The sequence below is a fragment of the Dipodomys ordii genome, unplaced genomic scaffold, assembly GCF_000151885.1.
Source record: "Dipodomys ordii isolate 6190 unplaced genomic scaffold, Dord_2.0 Scaffold33, whole genome shotgun sequence".
In the NCBI taxonomy this organism is placed as follows: Eukaryota; Metazoa; Chordata; class Mammalia; order Rodentia; family Heteromyidae; genus Dipodomys; species Dipodomys ordii.
Genome location: NW_012267249.1, coordinates 2956635 through 2977730, shown reverse-complemented (window position 1 = coordinate 2977730; position 21096 = coordinate 2956635). Strand labels below are relative to the sequence as shown.

At 50.0% G+C, this 21096-nt stretch overlaps 1 protein-coding gene across 1 annotated transcript in view; it reads right to left on the bottom strand.

Moving 5' to 3' along the window:
* Positions 1-10256: 10256 nt before the first annotated feature.
* Positions 10257-21096, bottom strand: part of Kcnq4 (potassium channel, voltage gated KQT-like subfamily Q, member 4) — a 31272-nt gene continuing 20432 nt past the window's right edge. Inside the window, exons 10-14 of the mRNA XM_013016768.1 lie at positions 16130-16350; positions 14867-14966; positions 11979-12110; positions 11393-11522; positions 10257-10911 (exon numbers count right to left, since the gene is read on the bottom strand). Of these exons, the coding sequence (XP_012872222.1) occupies positions 10696-10911; positions 11393-11522; positions 11979-12110; positions 14867-14966; positions 16130-16350 (799 nt within the window). The 3' untranslated portion in view covers positions 10257-10695. The remainder of the gene's footprint in view (positions 10912-11392; positions 11523-11978; positions 12111-14866; positions 14967-16129; positions 16351-21096) is intronic.

The window sequence follows — 21096 nt, the reverse complement described above, 5'->3', positions numbered from 1 at the left end:
GAGGCACCGAATCTAAAATTTGGGGAATGACTTGATGTGTAATATTGGGGTCAGAAGTATTTGATGTGTAATAAATTGATGCATAATTTTGAGGAGGAAATAATTTGATGTGTGATAAATTGATGTGTAATATTACTGTGTAGTTTTTTTGTGTTGTTTTTGAACTGAGGCTTTCTGGAGGGTTTACACACACACACACACACACACACACACACAGAGTCTCTGTTAACTTCCACATTCTCAGATCACACCCTCACATGCTTCCTCCTAGCAAGATGACACTGGACAAAGATTAAGGACCATTCCAGGACAGGCTTGTGAGTCAAAAGACCTTGGAACAGCTCTGGGCTCTGACTTGAACTTTCTGGGCCTCAATTTCCCCATTTGCAAAATGAGGCTGCTAGCCCCGGTCAATCCTGGAGGCCCAGGGGGCCCTTTTTTGCCCTCCCTTGAGTTTTTCTGATCACTCTCCCCACTTGCCCCACAAGCCCACCCCTCTGTTGTGACCTCCTTTCCATTTTATAGTCTTCCCAGCACTTATCACCCTCTGAAATTATCTTAGGTTTTATTGTTGTTTATTGTCTGCCTAGACACTAGTCTTCTGTCCACTCCATGAAAGAGGGACATTGGTGGTTTGGGAGAGCCCTGTGGCTTTGGCACCCAGGACAGTACTTGGTACATAGGAGAGATGAACAAACAACTATACAATTAAGGGAACAAAGGACAGAAAACAGTTCCATGCCCTCTGAGGCAAATGTTCAGGTCCCCACTTCTCATCTCTGCCCTCATCACCAACACCTCTCCTGTCCTAGACATAATGAGGCTAACTGAAGGGCCTTGGTGGGGGGTGGGTATGGGGAGGTGGCATGTGAAGGCCACCCTGTTTCCAGGCTCAGGGCATGTTCAGTAACACCAAACCAAGGTCCTTACTGACCTCTTGTGGCCATGGGGACACATAACAGGGTCTGGGAGGAGTCTTAGGAGGTGGGAGGTGGTAGTTCAGCCAGCATTTGTCAACTATCTCTGTGCCCAGGATTGGTGATGCCCACCCATGAGAAGTTGACACTCTTTTCCCACCTAGAGCTAAAGTTGTGCCTGGGGAAAGGGTGATGTCTGAGAGAGGAGCTAAAGGAAACGCTGACAGGAGTAAGGGAGAAGTAAAAGCAGACTCACCCCAGGACTAAGCAAGCAGACAGCCTGGGTCTTGAACATCAAGATCCTTTCCCAAACATGTCTGCTCCCAACAAACTGCCCACCTCTCCCAGAAAAATCTTCTGGATCCCCCATCCATTTAGAAGTTATTTGGGGTTGTAGAAAAGAATGAACAAGAAGAGGGAATATCTAGTGTCCACAGAAACCATTTGGGATAAAACCAAAGAGGATTTAAGAAAATTCTCCTGATGTAAAGTCTTCCACCTCATTGCTTCCAATAAAATCCATCTTATGAACTGTATTAGTCAGGTCTTGTGATAATGCTGTAAAACAAACCAACCTGAAATCTCAGTGACCTACAAAACAACTGTCATTTCACATCCCCAAGTCTCCAGTTGGTGCTGACTGGGTCAGGCTGGACTGATGAACAAGTCAGGCCTGCTGCACAAGGCTACCATCAAGCACAGAGCTGTCTCTGCTGGAGAGGGAGTCACCATGAGATCTGGCAGCACTCAGCTTGCCTCTTACGCACAAGCACAAGGTCCTCTTCTCTTCTTTGATTAGCCAGAATAAATGCCAGGGACAAACCCAAGGTCAACCTGGTGGTGGAGTGGATAATGGGATGCTTCACTTAAATCCCACCTACCCGTTCCTCAGTTGTTGGAATGACTGCTACAGCTGCTCACGGCTCAGTCACTCACTGGAATTACCCTGGGCCACATCACTCAAAGTCAAGCCCAGAGACAAAGCTACCCATCCCCCATCCATCCCTCAATGTGGCCCAACTGTCTGAGGCCTGACTGACCTCCAGAGTTCCTGAGGGTCAGCACTTCCACTGCTGTTGGGTAGGAGATAGACTTCTCCCCTTGACCCTCCCCATCTGTTCTGGGCCTTCCAGATGTTGAATATTCTGAGTGCAACCCCTAATACACACTCTTGGTTCTTCCAGAATCTTCTCAGGAAACTATGCTAGGACAGGCAAGGGTAGCCATGGCATGAGTGAGGAAGACGTTCAGACAAACACACTTTCCTATTTTTCGGAATACAAATGGCTATAAATTACTCCAGAATGCATCCTGGAGACAGATCTGATTTATTTTGGCTACAGCAAAACTCTGGGCATGTGTTCAAATGTGGACAGAGGGTGGGCACTGAAGCTGCCTCTGGCAGATCTCTGCTTTGTGATTGCATTGACCATATTAGAAATACTGGGGTATGTGATAGCAAAGGTTCTGGGGCTAAACAAATAGGGTTTCCAAAGAGCTGTTCCATGTCTGCACAGGTCCACCTCTGCCCCATTGGAATGGAGCAAGTCCCAGAACAATCCTCAGCCTTGAGCAGAGGGTGAGTTCAACACCACTGTTATGGAGTGAACCTTGGCCTTTTGACATTCATAATTTCAAAATGTGACAATATTTGGAGACAGGGCTTTCAAAGTGGTAGTTAAGTTAAAACGGTGGTGTGATAGTCAATACACACCTTCGGCTCATTGCTCTAATCCAGTATGGCCGATGTCTTTATAAGAAGAACTTAGAGAGGCCAGACACCTAGGAGCATGGAGACAATCATGAAGACACTGGACGATGGTGGTCATCTAAAGGCAAAGAGAAAGGTCTGAGAATGAAAACAACTCTGCCGATGCCTTGCATAGCCATCCAGCCTCTGGAAGTGTGAGGAAACAAATGTCTGTTGTGTGGCTGCCCAGTCTGCGATATTCCTTATGGCAGCCCAGGCTGACTAATGCACCAAGGTGGCAGCTGTCACAATCCTGACGTCCACAGAGTTGGTGGCAAGGGAAGATGTGCCCTTTGGCTTCTCAGAGGGCAAGCAAAGACCTCGTTTTAACAACTGGACTTGTCAAACACACATGAAATATGTATCTAACTTGAGGAATATATAACACAGCTTGCTTGAGCTGCAAGAAGGTAAAAATGGCCACACATTCAGAACAACCATGCAGGTGAGCCAAGCCTAGGCAACACTCTAGTCCAAGGCTAGGCGATATAGCTGCTGATTCTGGGCCTGGAGAGACTTTTGCTTGTGCCTTCTGGCCATTGAAGAAGGCCAGTCTAATCTACCGGAAGCTGAGAAGCCATATGGAACAGGGATAAGCCATCGTGCCTGTGGACCAACGAGAGTGCACCGAAGACTAGAGACATAACAAACCATCTTAGGACATGTCTTAGTCCATTCTATATTGCAGTAGCAAAGTGGATACTTTATAAAGAAAAGAGGTTTATTTCGCTCATAGTTCTGGAGGTGCAAGAGCATAGCACTAGCATCTATCTCCTCAGCTTTAATGAGGGTCTCTCTGGGGATGGCATCATGATAGTGGGAACGTGTATGAGAATGACGAGATCCTCATGTGAAAGGATTAAGGGGGGATGTCCTGTTCCCTTATAACAACCCAATTAATCATAATTAGATTTTGAGGGAACTAATCCAGTTCTACAAAACTTTCATTAATCCCTTCTGGGGGTGGTGACCTAATTACTTTTGAACTAAGTCCCACCTCTTGACTCTTCTACCCCTTCAACATTGCCAGTGGGGATCAAGCTTCTAGCACATGAACTTTTGGATAGGGAGGCAGACCATAGCAACTCTCCAGGCTCCGTCAGATGAATCTAACCACAGAACTGCTCAGCCAAGCTCAGCCCAAACTGCTGATGCCCAGAATTAAGAATAAATAAAGCGGTTATTGTTTTGAAGCCACCCAATTTCAAGGTGAGTTGTTACGTAGCAATAGATAAATGACATGCCAAGCTAAAAATCCTGTCTGCCACATCTGATATAGTTCAGGGACTCCCAAAGCCACCTGCAAACTCCTTGCTGAGCCAGACAAACAGTAACTTGCGCATTAGTTAATTGTGCATCTGTCTCCCCCTGGGACTGGATGACCTTAGGGCAGTAATTCATTCTCCCGCACCTATTCATCCTGGGTATTGTGCTGAGCCAGGCCTCGGCATACAGCAGGTGCTCAATAGACATTTACTCAATTAGGGAAATGCCATGGGACTTGTTCAGGTTGCTCAGATAAGGACAGCAATCTCCTAACCAGTTTCCCCCATCTTCCTGCACCCAGGCTTGCTCCCTCAAACCCATCTGCTATCTTAGGCAGGAAACTTTCTAAAACACCAAGCTATCCCAGTATCAGTCCCAAATCTGAAGCTGTGATTGGATCTCCACGTCTTTTACTGTGAAAAGTCCCATTTATTTGGAATGATCTATGAACTCTTGCAAAAGAAATTGCAGGGGAGAGGGGGCTTTGTTGGGGATTGAACCCAGAGCTTTTGCACATGCTAGGCAATTGCTCTACCACCGAGCTGCATCCCCAGCTCTTAGTTTTTTTGAGTGAGTGTTGCTATGTAACTCAGTCTGGCCTTAAACTTAAAGATCTTCCTACCTCCACTTGCCCAGTGCCAGGATCACCTAATCCTAAACTCCCATCTTGGACCACTTTCTCCCTTAGACTCTGAGCCTAGTCACAGGGAGTTCTGGTGTCTCTGTACATGTCTTTATAGATGCTGTGCCTTCTTGATGAAGCACTCACTGCCAACACCAACTCTCTACTTCATGGCTGGACAAAATCCTACTCACCATCCAGTGCATTGGATTGTTCATTATTTTGTCTCGATTGCAAGATGACAAGACATGGATCTATACTGCTTTATGGGCAGTGGCTAATAATTTGGCTGAATGGCCCAGGACTCAGAAAGCAATGGGAGACTGGCAATAAAAAAAAAGTGGAACGATCTTTGAAAATGGAACAAAATGTGAAGATACTTATATTCCAAATAAAAGCTTACTAAAAGGCAGAGGAGGCTCTTGGTAATCAGATAGACAAGATGGCATACTCTGTAGACATCAGCTAACTTTCCTCCTGTCCCTTCAATGCCCTCTCAGTATACGCATGTACAATGTGGACATGGTGGCCAGAAGGAAGTCTACAGATTCTACAGCATGGGCTGCTGAATCTCATCAGGGTGCTGGCAGGTGCCACTGCTGATTATCTCACCTTTGATCAGCAGATACAAATGCATAATGCCTGATGTGTCACCTCTCCACAGGGCCTACTAGTCACCTAATGCTAGGTTAATAATCTTGGACATTTCTAATCATAGAGGGGGCATGGTTTATTTTCATTCACCGAGCTAGAATATAAAGTTTCAGGAATCCAAGGGAGATCATGAGAGTGAGCTCTCTTACAAAGATTTATTGATGATCTATGGCTATTGTAATAAATGACTTTCAACTTGGTGGTTTAAAACAATAAAAAATATCCTCTTAACAGTTCTGGAAGCCAGAAGTTCAATGTAGGTTGTACTGGGATTTTGCCAAGGTATCTGGGGAGCTACATTCTCACCAGAGCTCCAGGGGAAGATCTACTTTTTTGACTCTTCCAGCTTCTGGTGGCTGCTAGCATTCTTTTGCTTATGGCTGCATCACATCCATCCTTGCTTCTGGTCACATTGCTTTCTCTCCTGTGTGTGCAGTTTCCCTCTATTTCTCTCTTTAAAAAGGCATTTGTGAGCCAGGCACTGGTGGCTCATGCCTGTAATCCTAGCTATTCAGGAGGCTGAGATCTGAGGATCGCAGTTGAAAGCCAGCCTGGGACAGGCTTATCCCTAATTAACCACTAGAAAACCAGAAGTGGCACTATGGCTCAAGTGGTAGAGCACTAGCCTTGAGCTGAAGAGCTCAGTTCAAGCCCCATGACTGACGAATAAATAAATAAATAAATTAATTAATTAAGGCATTTGTGGAACTGAGCTGTAGCTCAGTAGAAGAACGATTGCCTAGCATGTGTAAGGCCCTAAACTTAACTTATTGGGATTTAAAGCCCATTCTACAATCTAGATCTCCCCAGACCAAGATTCTAAACTTAATCAACTCTTCAAAGACCCTTTGTCTTTATAAGTTGACATTTACAAGTTCCAAAGATTAGGACATGGTCTCTTTGATGGCCATTATTAAAGCTGTTATTACTCACAAAAACTTTTGCCTTGCCAGGCACCAGTGGCTCACGCCTGTAATCCTAGCTACTCAGGAGGCTGAGATCAGGATCCGGGTTCAAAGCCAACGCAGTCAGGAAAGTCCATGAGACTCTTATCTCCAATATACCACTAGAAAACCAGAAGTGGCACTGTGGTTCAAGCGGTAGGGCACTTGCCTTGAGCTGAAGAGCTGAGGGACAGCGCCCAGGCCCAGAGTTCAAGCCCCATGACCAAAATAAAACAAAACAAAACTTTTGCCTCTGCTCTGAGACACTGGTTCTACTAGTTTGAAGGTCTTCATGTCAAAGGGAAGGGAGATAACAGAGTTTCCATTTCAGTTTTAGCTTCTCATTGCCATTAAATCAACAGTCAAGGGTGCATGGTCATTCCTCATTATTAAGCAGCTAAGTTGTTGCTGTACAACAAGGGCAAAGGTGGACTATGTCTACAGTACAGGGGATGTGCCATAGCCCAACTTAGTACAGTCAATCCTGTCTTCCATATCTGTGGGCTCTGCATGTACAGATTCAACCTACTGTGGGTTGAAATATAATTCCAATTTAAATGCAGCTTATATATGCACTGGCTATTATAGATAGATGATAGACAGATAGATAGCATTTTACTGGACACATACGGATCTTGTCTTGTTTAAACAATACAGCAAAAATCTGTTAAGAAAATAGCATATAGTAATACATCACCATTGTATAAGGAAAGTAGATGTGTAGGAAGATATGCATAATATACCTTTTTGCACAAGGACTTGAGTACCTACAGATTTTGGTGTCTGCAATGGCTTAAGCATAGACCAATTTCCTCATGAAAACTAAGTATAATTCCATGCACAATAGTAAAAATTAATGAAATGCTGTGAACCACTAAGGAGTCAGACTTTTGGGAATAATCGTTTGGGTCACTTCACTCAGAGCCTAACCAATGAGGTATTGGCTGAGGGCAAAGGAATAAAGAAAATTATACACACAAACCATGGCATGTGACCAATTAACACAAAAAGGTCTACTGCAGCTATGCATATTTTTTTTCTTTTTTTTTTTTGTCTGTTGTGGGCCTGAACTCTGGGCCTGGGCGCTGCCCCTCAGCTCTTCAGCTCAAGGTTAGCGCTCTACCACTTGAGCCACAGCATCACTTCCAGCTTTTTCTGCTAATGTGGTGCTGAGGAATCGAACCCAGGGCCTCATACATGCAAGGCAAGCACTCTACCACTGAGCCACCTTCCCAGCCCCAGCTATGCATATTTTCTTCCTTGCTTGTGTATCATGTATATATTTTTTCCCTCCTCCTTTTCTCATATTACTTTTTGTTTGAGACTGGAAGTTGAACTCATTGACAGGTACTCTACCACTTGAGGCATACTACCAACTCCTTCTTTTATTGTTTCCTATAACGATCTTAAGTGATGGCTGGATGCTAGTGGCTCATGCCTATAATCCTAGCTACTCAGGAGGCTGAGATTTGAAGATCATGGTTTGAAGCCAGCCTAGGCAGGAAAGTCCATGAGACTCTTATCTCCAATTAACCACCAAAAAGCTGGAAGTAAAGCTGTGGCTCAAGTAGTAGAACACTAGCCTTGAGGAAAAAAAAAAGTTGAGGGACAGCACCCAGGCCCTGAGTTCAAGCCCTGGGACTGGCACACAAAAAATGTAAGTGATTCCTAATTTGAGCTTATTTACAGGTAGGATTGTGACTGAATTAAAGAACAATTAACATCATCAAAATATGGATTGGGGACTAATCCTGGAGATGGACACCATTATTGGACTATGGGGCTTTGTGTTATTTTCATTTGGGGGGAGGAATAGTGTCCTCATTTGTATGATGCATAGTTTCATCTTATTAGATGAGAGTTTCTATTATAATATGGAAAATCTGTGGGTTGATGTGTATGGAACCGAATGTCCAAAAGCCGTTTTAAGTTCCAAGCATCCTGTGATACTATGGCTTTGATAAGAAGAAGAGAGACCAGAGGGCCTGGAGACTTCCTTATACCATTGTCTCCCAGCCTTATCAGCAACAGCCAGGTGGCCCAGATGATTCCACCATTCAGCTTTTTTCTGCCCTCCCAGAGGAGCTGCACTAAATCTAGTACAAGACCAGTCAGAGTCCCTCCTCTTCAGACCTCCGTGTCAGCACTATGGGGAACCCCCTCAGCAAGCTTGTGAGTACTTTTTGTGTGTGTGGTTCTGGTTATTAGACCAAGAGCCTTGGGCATATGAGGCAAGTGCTCCACCTCTGGGCTACACCTCCAACCTTAAGGTTGTGGGTTCTGATATCCCCTGGCCTCTTCCTACAGCCCAAGAAGGGGTCACTGCTCCCACAACCACTTTCTCTTGGCTATTTCTGGTTCCATTTGTTCTTACAACAGGGATATCCACTCCCCATAGTAAACTCTCTTTGTTGTAAAACTTAACATTTTTTCTGTTTTCCTGATTGGCCAAACTCTTAGAAAAAAATGGTACCATGTTTACTGGTCATCATAATAGATTGACTGGCCTGGGAGATTCCTCACATGTTTAAGCACCTAGTCTAGTTGTTCATGAAACCAAATCTTTCTCCCTAGACTTGGGGGTGAGTTCTTATTGTTGACAACAGAGGTCAACTGTCCCCATCCCCAAACCAGGAGCCTCATCCCATACACACTGAATAAAACAAAGACCAACCATCTCCTGCTGAAAACTTTAATGAAACCAATAAGTTAATAAGTTAACAAAGTGAGGTACTTGCATATCCGAGAACCGGGATAGGAGGGGGAACCTGGATCATGGAAGGAAGGGATGCTTCTCCCATATCTCCTTTGGTCACAGGGTAATAGTCCTATTCTCCTGCCCCTCTCTGCAGTTCTGTCTCTGAGCAAGGTAGAGGAATGGCTCTCTGGGAACAGTGCAGTGCAGGTATGGCAAGCCAAGATAGACTCCATCTAGGGCATGATGGTACATGCAGAGGGCACGGAAGGGCAGAGGTTGGGCCCCCATGAGGCTGAGCAAGTTCCAGCCCAAGCTTTGGTGCTGGTGCATGCAGGTCCCCAGTATGAGATGCAGCCTGGTCTTAGCCTCTTGTTGCCTGGCCTCCCGCAGAAGGCTGGGTTTGGTCCACTACCCCTAGCCCTCCTGCCACCTGTATTGGCTTTGCAGAAGATAAACAAAAGGGTAAGGAAAGTGGTTCTGGGCTCCTGCAGCAGCTGGGCACGAATGCCAGGATGCAGGGCTGTCAATTGAATTGAAGAAGTGGGATGGGGCCAATCAGGTGCACAGTTGGTGTCATTTCTAGATGGATTATTGTTCTAAGAATTAGAGTGACTAGGAAAGGGGGTGAGCCAGGGGTCTCACCAAGTAGAGTGCAGGCTCCAGAGACTTGGGCCTGAGTTTTGCTGTATGGATACCTAGGAGGCCCTCAGGAGCAGGCAGAGACAGCAATCAAGGTTCCTGGACCAGTGAGGAGTCTATCGTCTTGAGGAAAAGGAGTCGGTAAAGGTCTGGGTAGCCCTGAAGAGACCTGGGGTCACTGTAAATAAAGCTCCCTATCCTGCCCCAAAAGAGTGAGAAGCTACCTACCTATTAGTAGACCTCTCCCTGCAAGGCCTGCACACCCACATCTACTACAGGGGCCCAGGAAAGAGCAGGTGGCTCTGTGCTCATGTCTCCAAGTGTGGATGGCTGTGTGAGTCGGCGTGAGGCTTTCTTTATGTCTGGAAAACTAAAGGGCCATTTTTGTGTGCCTAATCTTGGAGCACTGTCAGGGAGGTTTGGGAGAATACAGAAAGTTGTGCTGAGTGTCAAAGGAGGGCCAAGGAGGGGAGTGGACATCCAGCAGAAAGTGGAAGCCTCCGTGAGGTGATACCTGAACATGGGAGGGCAGGGGAGAACCAGGCCCCATGCTGAGGGAGGATGGAGTGATAAGCCAAAGAATAGGGATGGGGTCAGGGCCCAGCAGCCTGAGACCAGCTACTTCTGGAGCCCATCTCCCAATGGAGGAGAGGCAGAGGGGACCCCATGGGGGTCCCCAAGTTGCATATTTAACATAGTTTGCATATGTGATGCCCATCTGCCTTGTGGCTGGGTCCTGTGCTTTGTGGGTACCTGTTGGGCACCTTGGGCCCATCCCCAAGAGGGGTGGGGACTTGGCAGGAGGGCTTCCCTGCTCTGCCCGAAGGGCAGGTCAGAGACCTCGCCTTGCATAGCTGGAAGCTGTATCAGGGCCCAGGGCCCAGGGCCCACTCCCACTCTCAGCACAATGCCCTGCCAGACAGGCCAGGTCAAGCCTTGATGGAGCAGGCAGGGTACTGGGGAGCCCAGAGGCCATGGGGCAGCCGCTGCTATAGCCCTCCACATGGCCTGGCATCTCATGCTCCTGGGGGGCCTGCCACCCGCGGCAGATCCGCCGCCCGCCCAGGCAGCTCAATACTGCGTGTGGCCTCTCTCCCCGCGAGGGAGCGAGTTCAAGTAAGAGAGGAGGCCCGAGGCCTCAGAGGGCGGGCGTGGCCTCCTGGCCGAGGGGCCGGCCGAGTGCCGTCCCGTCCCGGAGAAGCCCCTCAGTCCATGTTGGTGCTGACCGAGCGGGAGATGCTGAGCGTCTGTGCGGAGACGGAGATGTCCTCGTGGTCCACGGGGCTGTGGTAGTCGGAGGTGATGTCGGGATCAAAGAGCGGCACTTGCATGGTGCCCAGGCTGGCTGAGGTGCCGGAGGAGCGCAGGCAGCGCGAGTAGAAGCCCAGCAGCAGGTCCAGCTTGTGCTCGATGGACTGCACCTGGGGGCAGGGCACAGCTGGGAGGCGGGCGGGGGCGGGGCGACGGCGGTGGGCGGTGCAGAGCGAACGGAGAGCGGGGCTGATAGGCGGTGGGCCTCGGTGGTGGGCGGGGCTCGGTGGTGGGCGGGGCTAATGGAGAGCTGAGGGGCTTTCAATAGCAGTTTGCCCGAAGCTGGAAAGCTAGGTAATGCTCTTGGGCCGAGGGGGATGGGGGTAGGGGAGGAAATGGGGGGGGGGGACATGGCGGGGCGCGCGGGGAGTTGAGCTGAAATTGAGACACTCCAGGGCAGACAACTGAGAGACAGAGTTAGAGGGCTTTTGGCCTCCTGCGGGCCGGGCTCAGAAGGGGACAGGCTTCCAGCTGGGGCGCAGCAGTAGCCAGCTGTGCCTCTAGGCCGCGCTTCTGAGAACCTCACCCCCCTCCCCTCATTTCCTTCCTGAAGCCTACCCAAGTCGACTAGCTCCGCCATCCTACACTCACCTGCTTCTCCACCTTTACCACGCGTCCCATCATGCTGATTTCATCCACTGCCTCCGCCTCGGAGGGCCCCTTGTCGCTCTTCTCCCGAGTCTTCCGGTCCCCGGGTCCCCGACCCACAATCTGGTCCACCCTGTAGGAAAAAGGAACCATAAAAGGAGCCCTTCCACAGGAACTCTAAGCCTAGAAAAGAGATGTGCGACTCCAGAGGCAAGAGGTGGCCACGGAGGACAATCTGCCTTTCCCTTTGGGAGATGGGAGGTTGGTGATTATTTTAGGCCCATTGCGTTAGTGCCAGGAAACAGTCGATGTAAAGATTCCTCCATCCCCCTCTCCCCCCACCCCCGCCCAGGAGTGCAGTTCTATAGGGCCCACACAGAGCACCTATGGTTGAGTTTTACTTAAGCCTCAAAATAGCCGCGTGCTGTGAGGCAGTGACTTTACTCAGCCCAGAAACTCTGGTCCAGCATCTACCCCTAGGGGGTGCGCACCCTCCCAGCTCCCAGCCCCCACCTCCACCCCAACCCCTGCCCAACACCCGGAGGTCCAGCTCTGGCCCATTCAGGGTAGGAGGGGCTGGTGAACTCACCGAGTCTGTAGGCTCTTGATCCTGCCCAGCATGTCCAGATGTCCTGCTGAATACTGCTCAATGACATCCTTCACATCGTATGGTCGCAGTGTCTCCTTGAATTTCCTCTTGGCTACCAGGAACTTCAGAATCCTGGTGTGGAGGGGCGGGAGGAGAAAGGGAGTTTCAGAGGAAGGGCCCAGTTCTAGTAAGGGATTCATTCTCAGTTCCTTTTGCCCCTTTGCTACCCACTTGTCCAGCTCTAGTCCTGCTTAGGCCACTGCAAGCAACCTCAGCTGGATGCCCCACCCCACCCCCATCAAGCTCCCCTTTGTCCTGCCCTCAAAAGTTGATTTTTTCCCCCCAGTGGTACTCACTAGACACTATGTTGAAAATGAACTATACAAGTTGTGGGTGGGGATGAGGGAAAAACTAGGAGTGAGGGAAGGGGTGACACTGTCCGAAAAGAAATGTATCATTACCTGACTTATGTAACTGTAACCCCTGTAAATTATAAATGTAATGTCACTTCTATAATAACAATAATTTTGTGTGTATGGGGCTTGAACTCAGGACCTTGAGTTCTTTTTTGCTCCGGGCTACTGCTCTACCACTTTGAACCACAGCTCCACTTCCAGTTTTCTGGTGGTTAATTGTAGATAAGAGTCTCACAGACACTTTCCTGCCTGGGCTGACTTTGAACCACAATCATCAGATCTCAGCCTCCTGAGTTTGAGCTACCAGTGGCTGGCTCAATAAGTTTTTTTTTGTTTTTTTAAAGTTTCTTTTTTTTTTCATATGCTTGAATCTGTAGTCTTGGTAACCTGGGAAGGTAGGGTGTGAGTCTGGTGTCCCTCAGCTAGATGGGCCACAAGAAATATTGCATTCATCCCATAAATACTTGGCACTGCTGTGAGACCCTGGACACTCAAGGGGGGTTAGATCCAATCCTGGCTTCAAGAAGCCTAGGTCCAAGGTGGTAGACTGAGAGGGCACAGGCAATTATGGAGTGACAGGATACGTGATCAAATAATGGAGAAAGAGGGCTGGGAGTAACGAGAAGGGACGGGCTTGGCTTGGGAGTTAAGGGGGCAAGCTTTGAGAGCAGCATTTTTCTGGCCCCAGGGCAAGAGGTGGGGGGATGAAGGAAGCTTTCTGGAAACAGGCATGGGGGTATGTTAGTTCTGAGAGGCAGCAACAGGTACATGATTGTCCAGGGTCTGTCCCCAAGCAGGGAACAGTGTGAGGATACAGATGAGCTATTTGGAAGATGAAGAAGACTGCAGTCTCAAGAGTCTGGCAGAGTGGGCACTAGGGTGGGGTGGTGGTTCTTTCTGCTTTAGCATGAGTGCCCAGAGCCAGGGTCATAGACGGGAAGATTCAGGGGACAGAGCTGAGCTGCAAAGGAGCAGTGGAATAGAGCTAAGGGGCAGCTACAAGCAATTCAGGAGGTGGGACGGAAAGGCTTCCCGGTCCAGGATGACTGAAGCCACAGGGTGGGTAGTGGTGGTGTCACTGTCTGCAATGCAGGACCAGAAGAAGGAATAGGTTTAGGGCATGCTGAGTGTGAAAGGTCTGTGCTGTGGTGGCTAAAGAAATAACAGTCCTCGCAGCTCAGGCACTATGTTCTAGATAATGACCACAGGGAACATGGCAGGAAGAGGAAAGGGGGTGAGGAAAGATCTCAGACTCTGGGAAAAGATCCTGCTGACTCTGATTTCAAAACAAACACAAGGGCAAGAGGCTTACAAGCAGATGTCTGAGCGAGGAAAGAAAGGAACTGAGTCTACAAGGTTTGCAACTCAGGGGCCTCTGGGGCTAGAGCTGCAGGCTGGAAATGGAGACAGAGCCAGGACTCCTGGCCAAGTATCTAGGGCTAGATGCACCCGGGCCCTGGCTATAGCACACACAGATGGGTCCCCATTGTCATGGCAGCTGATGTAGCAGAGGCTTTCAAACTTTTTAAGCCAACCCTACCATAAAAATGTATTTTATATCGCAAGCCAGCTCACACGTACATATACATGCGCACACACACATAACTGAAAAACAAATTTCATAAACATTATTTACCCTCCCCTCAGTATGATAGATGCATTCTCATGGCTTTTTTTTTTTTTTTGTCAGTTGTGGGGCCTGAACTCTGGGCCTGGGCGCTGTCCCTCTGCTTTTCAGCTGTAGACTAGCGCTCTACCACTTGAGCCTCAGCCCCACTTCCAGCTTTTTCTGCTTATGTGGTGCTGAGGAATCAAACCCAGGGCCTCATGCATGCAAGGCAAGCACTCTACCACTGAGCCACCTTCCCAGCCCCGTCCTTTTTTTTTTTTTTTAATGCTTACCATAGCCCCACTAATTTGGTTTCACTAAGTTGATTTCAAAACATCTCGACCTGTAGTTTGAAAAGTGTTGCTCTATAGGAAGTCTGGAGAGAAAGAGACCAAGACACCCAAGGAGAGAGACAATTGAGATGAGATGCAGAGAGAAAAGGAGCCTGGGACTGAGCACAGAGAAGCTGGGAAGGCTGCATAGACAGAGATCCCAGGAGAGACAGACAGGTGCTGACATGAATGAGGAGAAGAAGGAAAGGGCCTGACATGAACTGGGAGATGGAGAAAGGAGAGAGAAGCAGAGAAGCAGATCAGGAGGAGCTTGAAGGATGGTGCCCGTGTAAAGACAGGGAGCATGGAGTGGCCACGCCACCAGCCCCTGGAGCCAGGCCCTCTGGACATGATGCAGAGAAGCAAGCTCTGCTAGGAGCTGCCTGTCACCTGCCTACCTCTCCTGCACGCCAGGAGGGCAGCAGCTGGCACACTGGGAGCCAGGCCAGGCCTGGCCAAGAGGGCAGCCCAGATGGGGAGCAGCAGCAGGCAACAGGTGGAAGGAGTGCTCACCTCAGCTTTCAGCCTCACCTGACGGAGCGGATGACTGTCTTCACCGCAGGCATGACATCATCCACCGTGAGCTCACACTGGTAGCTCTTCTCCTCTGCTACTTCCTCTGAGGGGACCTCTGAAAAGACAAGAATGGTCTACATAGTCCAAGAGTCAGCAGCAGAGGGAATCATACCCTGTATTACATGGATCGATAGACAAAGGCCCAGCACCATCCTGGGGCACCAAGCAGCCGAGGCTCCTATTTCCCTGGCTACTGCCCCTCATTGCCCTATCCAGGTCCAAAAACCCCAGGGCACTCAGGCCCAAAGGTCTCTGTGGTTAGGCAGGGAAAACATCTGCCTGATGCCAGGTGAATGGAACATCTGTTCTGTTCTGGGCAGAGAGGATACACACGGCCCTGGAGAAAAGCCTGCTAGTCCTCACCCCAAATGCAAGACGGGGGCTCTGGGGAAAGGGCTTTGGTGCTCTGCACATATCCATGTGGTCCTTATTCTCTTGTGAGGAGGGAGGAGGCTCGGGGCTAGTTCCCCCACAGCCTCCCACATAGCTGGTTCCCTGCTACCAGGGAAGGCCCTTAAAGCAAAGATAAGAAACAGCTCCTGTGGGGCTGGTGCCCTGTACTGCAAAAGAGATGACACTGCCCCCCTCCCCAGCAGAAGGAAGGGAGAGAGAGAGGGAAGTCCCCTGGCATCAACCATTCCCAGGCCTCCATGAGTCAGCACCTCCCAAAGACTAGTTTGGGGGTTCTATAACCTGCCAGGATAAAAGCTCTCTTGAGCTGTCAGCCTGGACATCTTGGCACAACACAGGCAATCAAAGAGACTGGCTGTCTCCATCCTCCATCTTTTCTACTCACAATCCTCTTTCCCCAGCCTAGAATATGTCTTACAACCAGGAGGGATCTTCCAGGGAATCTGGTCCAGCCCTGGCACTTTCCAGAAGTGGCTGCCAGGTGCAGAAAGAAGCAGCCTCTGCCTACATCATCATCCAAGTTGCATGCAGATATCAAGAAACAACCTCCCACTGGGCACCTGTGGCTCACACCTGTAATCCTACTCAAGAGGCTGAGATCTGAAGATCACAGTTTGAAGCCAACCATGAAAGTCCATGAGATTTCTTATCTCAATTTATCACTAAAAAAAGCTGGAAATGGAGATGTGGATCAAGTGGTAGAGCAACAGACTTGAATGTGGAACATAAAGCTAAGAGACAGTACCTAGGCCCTCCCCTCCCCCCGCCCCTCAGCTGGTCCAGGGCCCTAGACCTCCAAGGGCTCACCCTCCGCAGAGGTGCGGGGCTTGAGTCTCAGAGAAGCCCGGAAGCGAGTGCGGTCATTGAAGCTCCAGCTCTTCTGTACCTTGGTGGGGCTGGTGGCCTCGCCTACCTGCTCGCTGCCCGGGGAGGTAGGCATTGGTGGAGGTGCCAGGTGCTGCTTGGAAGGACCTGTCCGCCGTTGGGAGCTGCCCATACGGATGCGGTCTTTGATACCCATCCGGCTGCTGGCAGGGCAGTTGGGAAGAGAACCAAGTTAGCCAGGGATGGAATAAGGGGCTAGGGGATCAAAGCTGACTTAGGACTTTGGGGTGGCCATTGGGGCATAGTAAAGGGGGACCCTGACTCCTACTAGAAACTGAATCAGAGTCAAGTGGAACACATCCCATCCCCAACCCTACCTCCCCCCTACACCCCACATTTCTCAGACAGATAAGGGGTTCACAGGAGACAGATGTCAGAGTGGAAGGTGTGAGAGAAGTCCAAAAGGAAGTCAGAGACAGACAGGAGGACAGAGGATCTGGGCCAAGTCTCAGGTGAGTGGTGGAAAGTGGAGGTGGCAGCCCCTTTGGGCACAGACTGGCTGCTGAGGAACGGAGCTTACCTGGCCTCCTACACATTTAGGAGGCCTTGAGTCCTCATTGTACACAGGAGCTGGCTGGGTGGGGTTGAGGAGGTATGTGTACACATGCACAGTATGGATATACATGGTGTGTGTGTGTGTGTGCATGTGTACACGTGTGTACACACGCATTGGTCAAGTCAGGGCTCTAGGACCTGGTACAGATGTGCAAGTAGTACACTGCAAAATAAGGTCTCCATTACACACAGACTTTCATATGATGGTACCCATGGCCGCTTGCAAGGTGAAGGCCCGCTGTACAGTAGGCCCCAGAATCTGATTGCTGGGCCCAAATGAATGCCCAGGACATGCCTAGCACCCACTTTCCTGGTGAAGAGTCTGTGTTTGGCAGCCTGTTATTCTGCCATCTTCCCTCCCTTCCCCTGCTCACTAGAGCCGATGTCCCATGTGATCAAGACCACTCACCCAGCCTACCCCCTAAGCACCCAGCTTACCCTGTACATCTGTGTGCATTCAAACACATGAACATGTCTGGGTATGCATTCTGACTTCTCTTCTTGTACCTGGCTCCCTACCACATCCCCAAACTTTGGAGGTAGACAGGTAGGGGATGCCTTGGTCGTCTCTGAACAGGCCCTGGTTAACCGATACCTGGTAGAGTAACTCTGTGTCCAAGAGCTTCAAGAACCACTCTAGCCATTTGGGTAGGACCTATGCAAATGCCCGTTACTCCATGCCCTGAGGCGTCACTGCTGCCTCCCCTGTAGTTTGTCACAGGTTTGGGGGGGAAGTCCCTTCCCAAAATGTCTGGGATTTCAGCTCAGAAGAGCACAGTCAGTCTTTGAGGAGGCCTGAGGCGTGGCAAAGGTGAGATAAGCCATGTTCTCTGTTCTCGGGGACTTTCGGATCAAGGGTTGCACAGAAGACAGATTCTGGTTTCGGTGCTGGGTGGGAAGCATGGGAGAGTAGTGAAGAGTCAAGGTGCTGAGGTGAGGGAGATCTCGAAACCAGGGGCACCTTCAGGAAGGCGGCCCGGATGTGGGACCATCCTTGGGGGCAGGGGCCTCTGTCCAGAGGGGAGAGGTTATAGGTAAGGATCGGAGCCCTGAAGAAAGCAGAGGGATGGCTTCTGAAATCTAGCATGCCCTTTGCTGACCCAGGATCCCTCAAACACATCCAAAGATTCCAACTGAAGTTTGAGGGCAGCTTTCCCAAACTTGCCTATGCAGAGCCATTCCTGCAGGCTCTCATGCCGGCAAGCACCCCCACCCATCCATCCGTGCAACCCCACCCTGTCCTCCATTCCTCCATGTGGGAGAGAAGGAGAAGAAGGCCTTGGCACTTCAGCCAAGGACCCAGAACTCTGGATCAATGCATCCAGCACATCCGGCTCCGATGGCATTCTGGGAAAGGAGGACCTCCCAGTAGCAAGAAGTGTGCAATAAGACTATGCTTGCAGGGCTGGGAAGGTAGCTCAGTGGTAGAGCTCTTGCCTTGCATGCATGAGGCTGTGGGTTCGATTCCTCAGCACCCCATAAGCAAAAAGAAAACAGCCGGAAGTGGTGCTGTGGCTCAAGTGGTAGAGCGCTAGCCTTGAGCTGAAGAGCTGAGAGACAGCACCCAGGCCCAGAGTTCAGGCCCCACGACCGGATCAAAAAAAATACTATGCTTGCACTTTGCAAGACTTGGGGAGGGATAGGGCTGAGGCTTGCACTAGAGGCCTTGAAAGGTCCCTTTTGGGCTCTGATTCTGTAATAAGGAGGGAGCTTCCGGCCTGGTTTGTGGAATTCTGTAACTTTCCAGCCAGTCAGAGACCTTGGCTCCTCTTTAATGCAAGAAGACACTCTTTTCCCAGGAGTGGTCCTGGATTCCAGCTCCTTGGGTAGGGCCCAGAAAAAGGCTCACATCAGCCTCTCTGGAACCGAAAAGCTCAAAGAAACCTTGCTTACAAATGGGCACCAAAGAGCTCGTCCCCTTCTCCTTGGAGCACACAAGTCTTGACTGCCAGCCCCAGCCTCTTGGTGTGGGGGACTCAGAATCTACCATCCCTATCTCACATCTGCAGAAAAAGAGGACATGAAGCCCAAAGTCATAGAGCTCCCAGAGGCATAGAATAAGCCTGGGATCCTTATCTCAGACTTTAGAGACTGTGCTCTTTTTGGGGGGACAAGTGCTCAAAGTGGGGAGTAGGGAGCTAACTGAGCACCAAGGGATGTCTAGCAAACCCTAAAGACATCTTGGGTGGGGTTACACAGTGTGGGATGATCCTGGCATCTGATGGCTGGAGGCCAGGAATGCTGCTAAGCATCCCATAATGTATGTGAAGACTCCCATGCAAAATTATTATCCCAGGGCTGGGAAGGTGGCCCAGTGGTAGAGTGCTTGCCTTGCATGCATGAGGCCCTGGGGCTTGCTTCCTCAGCACCACATAAGCAGTAAAAGCCGGAAGTGGTGCTATGGCTCAAGTGGTAGAGCACTAGCCTTGAGCTGAATAGCTGAGGGACAGCGCCCAGGCCCAGAGTTCAGGCCCCACGACCAAAAAAAAAGACAAAAAAAAATAATCCCACTCAAAATGTCAGTGCACCACACTAGGTCAAGAAACTGGGTTAAGGGGCTTCTGGTACCTGGGAGAAGAATGGGGTGTGTCTTGCTGCAACTGCCTGGGGGAGGGCAAGCTCTAGCACAGGCTGCCCCTGACGGCTCTGCTGGACCCAGCTAGTCCCTTTCACACAGTTCCACAAGGAATTTTGTTAGTATCCATCCTCTCCCTGTCAAAGGCCAACCTAGGGATCGAGGGTCACCTGCCTCTATTGTGGTCCTTCTTTAGGGACCATGGAAACAGTCTCACTGCAGACCCCTCTGCCCTGCCCTGGTCCTTCAGTCTGTCCTGCCCACCAAGCCATTTCTGCAGAAGGGCAGGTCTGACCCAGAGTCTCCTCAGCTTCTCTCTTCACTGTGGCCCCACTCCCCACAGTTATAGGTCCCAAGCAACTTTTTAAAAGTAAAATATTGGGGCTGGTAAGGTGGCTCAGTGGTAGAGCGCTTGCCTTGCATGCCTGAGGCCCTGGGTTCCATTCCTCAGCACCACATAAGCAAAAGAAAAAAGCCGGAAGTGGCGCTGTGCCTCAAGTGGTAGAGCGCTAACCTTGAGCTGAAGAGCTGAGGGACAGCACTCAGGCCCAGAGTTCAGGCCCCATGACCAGACCCAAAATAAATAATAAATAAATAAATGCAAAATATTAACTGCAAACATACTAAACTGCACGAGGCCCACATTTACAGGAGCCAGGCAGGGTTTTAGAGGAAGCCCAGTCTATTATCTACATTTCCATCTGAGAAAACTGAGGCTCAGAGAGCTATGTGACAAATGAGTGGTAGCTAGAGAGTGATCCAACCCCATGTTTCTAAGAAAGGCTATTCTTGACTGAAGCCCAGACAGACAGACAGACAACGGCTCTGTCCCCACTGGCCACTATGCAAGGCCAAGAGGATAAAGCCCAGGATAGACTTTGGTTCTTCATGACCCAGCCCTGCTCCTACTCCCAGCTCTGACACATACTTTCAAATCCGGCCTGCACTGGCTACTTGGCTCATGGCTTGGCTCATGGCTGCCTCCGTGCCTTGGCCTGCTTCCCTTGGACAGGGTACTCTCCCTAGCAGCTACCCCTTTCGGGGCTGCCTCTGGATCAAGTGCCCAACCAGGGCTCCACAGCCCCTCTGCTTCCTCATTTTGTGTGTTCATGGCACAAGATTACAATTATCCTTTGCATCTCTTGGGAGACCATGTTTTATTCTTCATGTCCTCAGCGGACAAAGCACGAGCTGGCACAGGGCAGCCACCATGAATATAGCTGTAACGCAGCTGGAAAAGTTGGGTCTCTGGTTAGCAAGGGAAGTCCAGACTCCATCTTTGCAGACATCTGCAAGGTTCTCAGATAAGCAGTGAGGAGATAGGAAACTAAACCCAAGGCCTGGGACAAGTCAGAGGGGGAAGGGCCCTTAGAGAACCTCTAGTTCAATCTGCCCATTCCACAGATATTCAGAGAAGAGAAGCATTTTGGTCAAGATCACACAGGGTTCTGTAGCAGAGCCAGCACACATGCCCAAGGCTCCTGTGAGTGTGCCTTCAGGCACGTTGTGCCCATGCCCCAGACCTGGCAAAGGCATCCCCAGAAGGCAAGGGGATCGTTAGAGCTAACGCAGATGACAGGCAGCAGGCACATGCACCTTGTCTTTGACCCATCCTGTCCCCCTCTCCAGTCCCAGAAGTGAGGGGACAAAGAGGAGTGGGAACAGGAGGAGCAGGTTAGGGGGTACCTCGGTCTCCAGCTGGCGTGGATCCGAAAGAAACTCCGCTTATTACTAAACATCTGGCTGGAAAGTTGAGAAC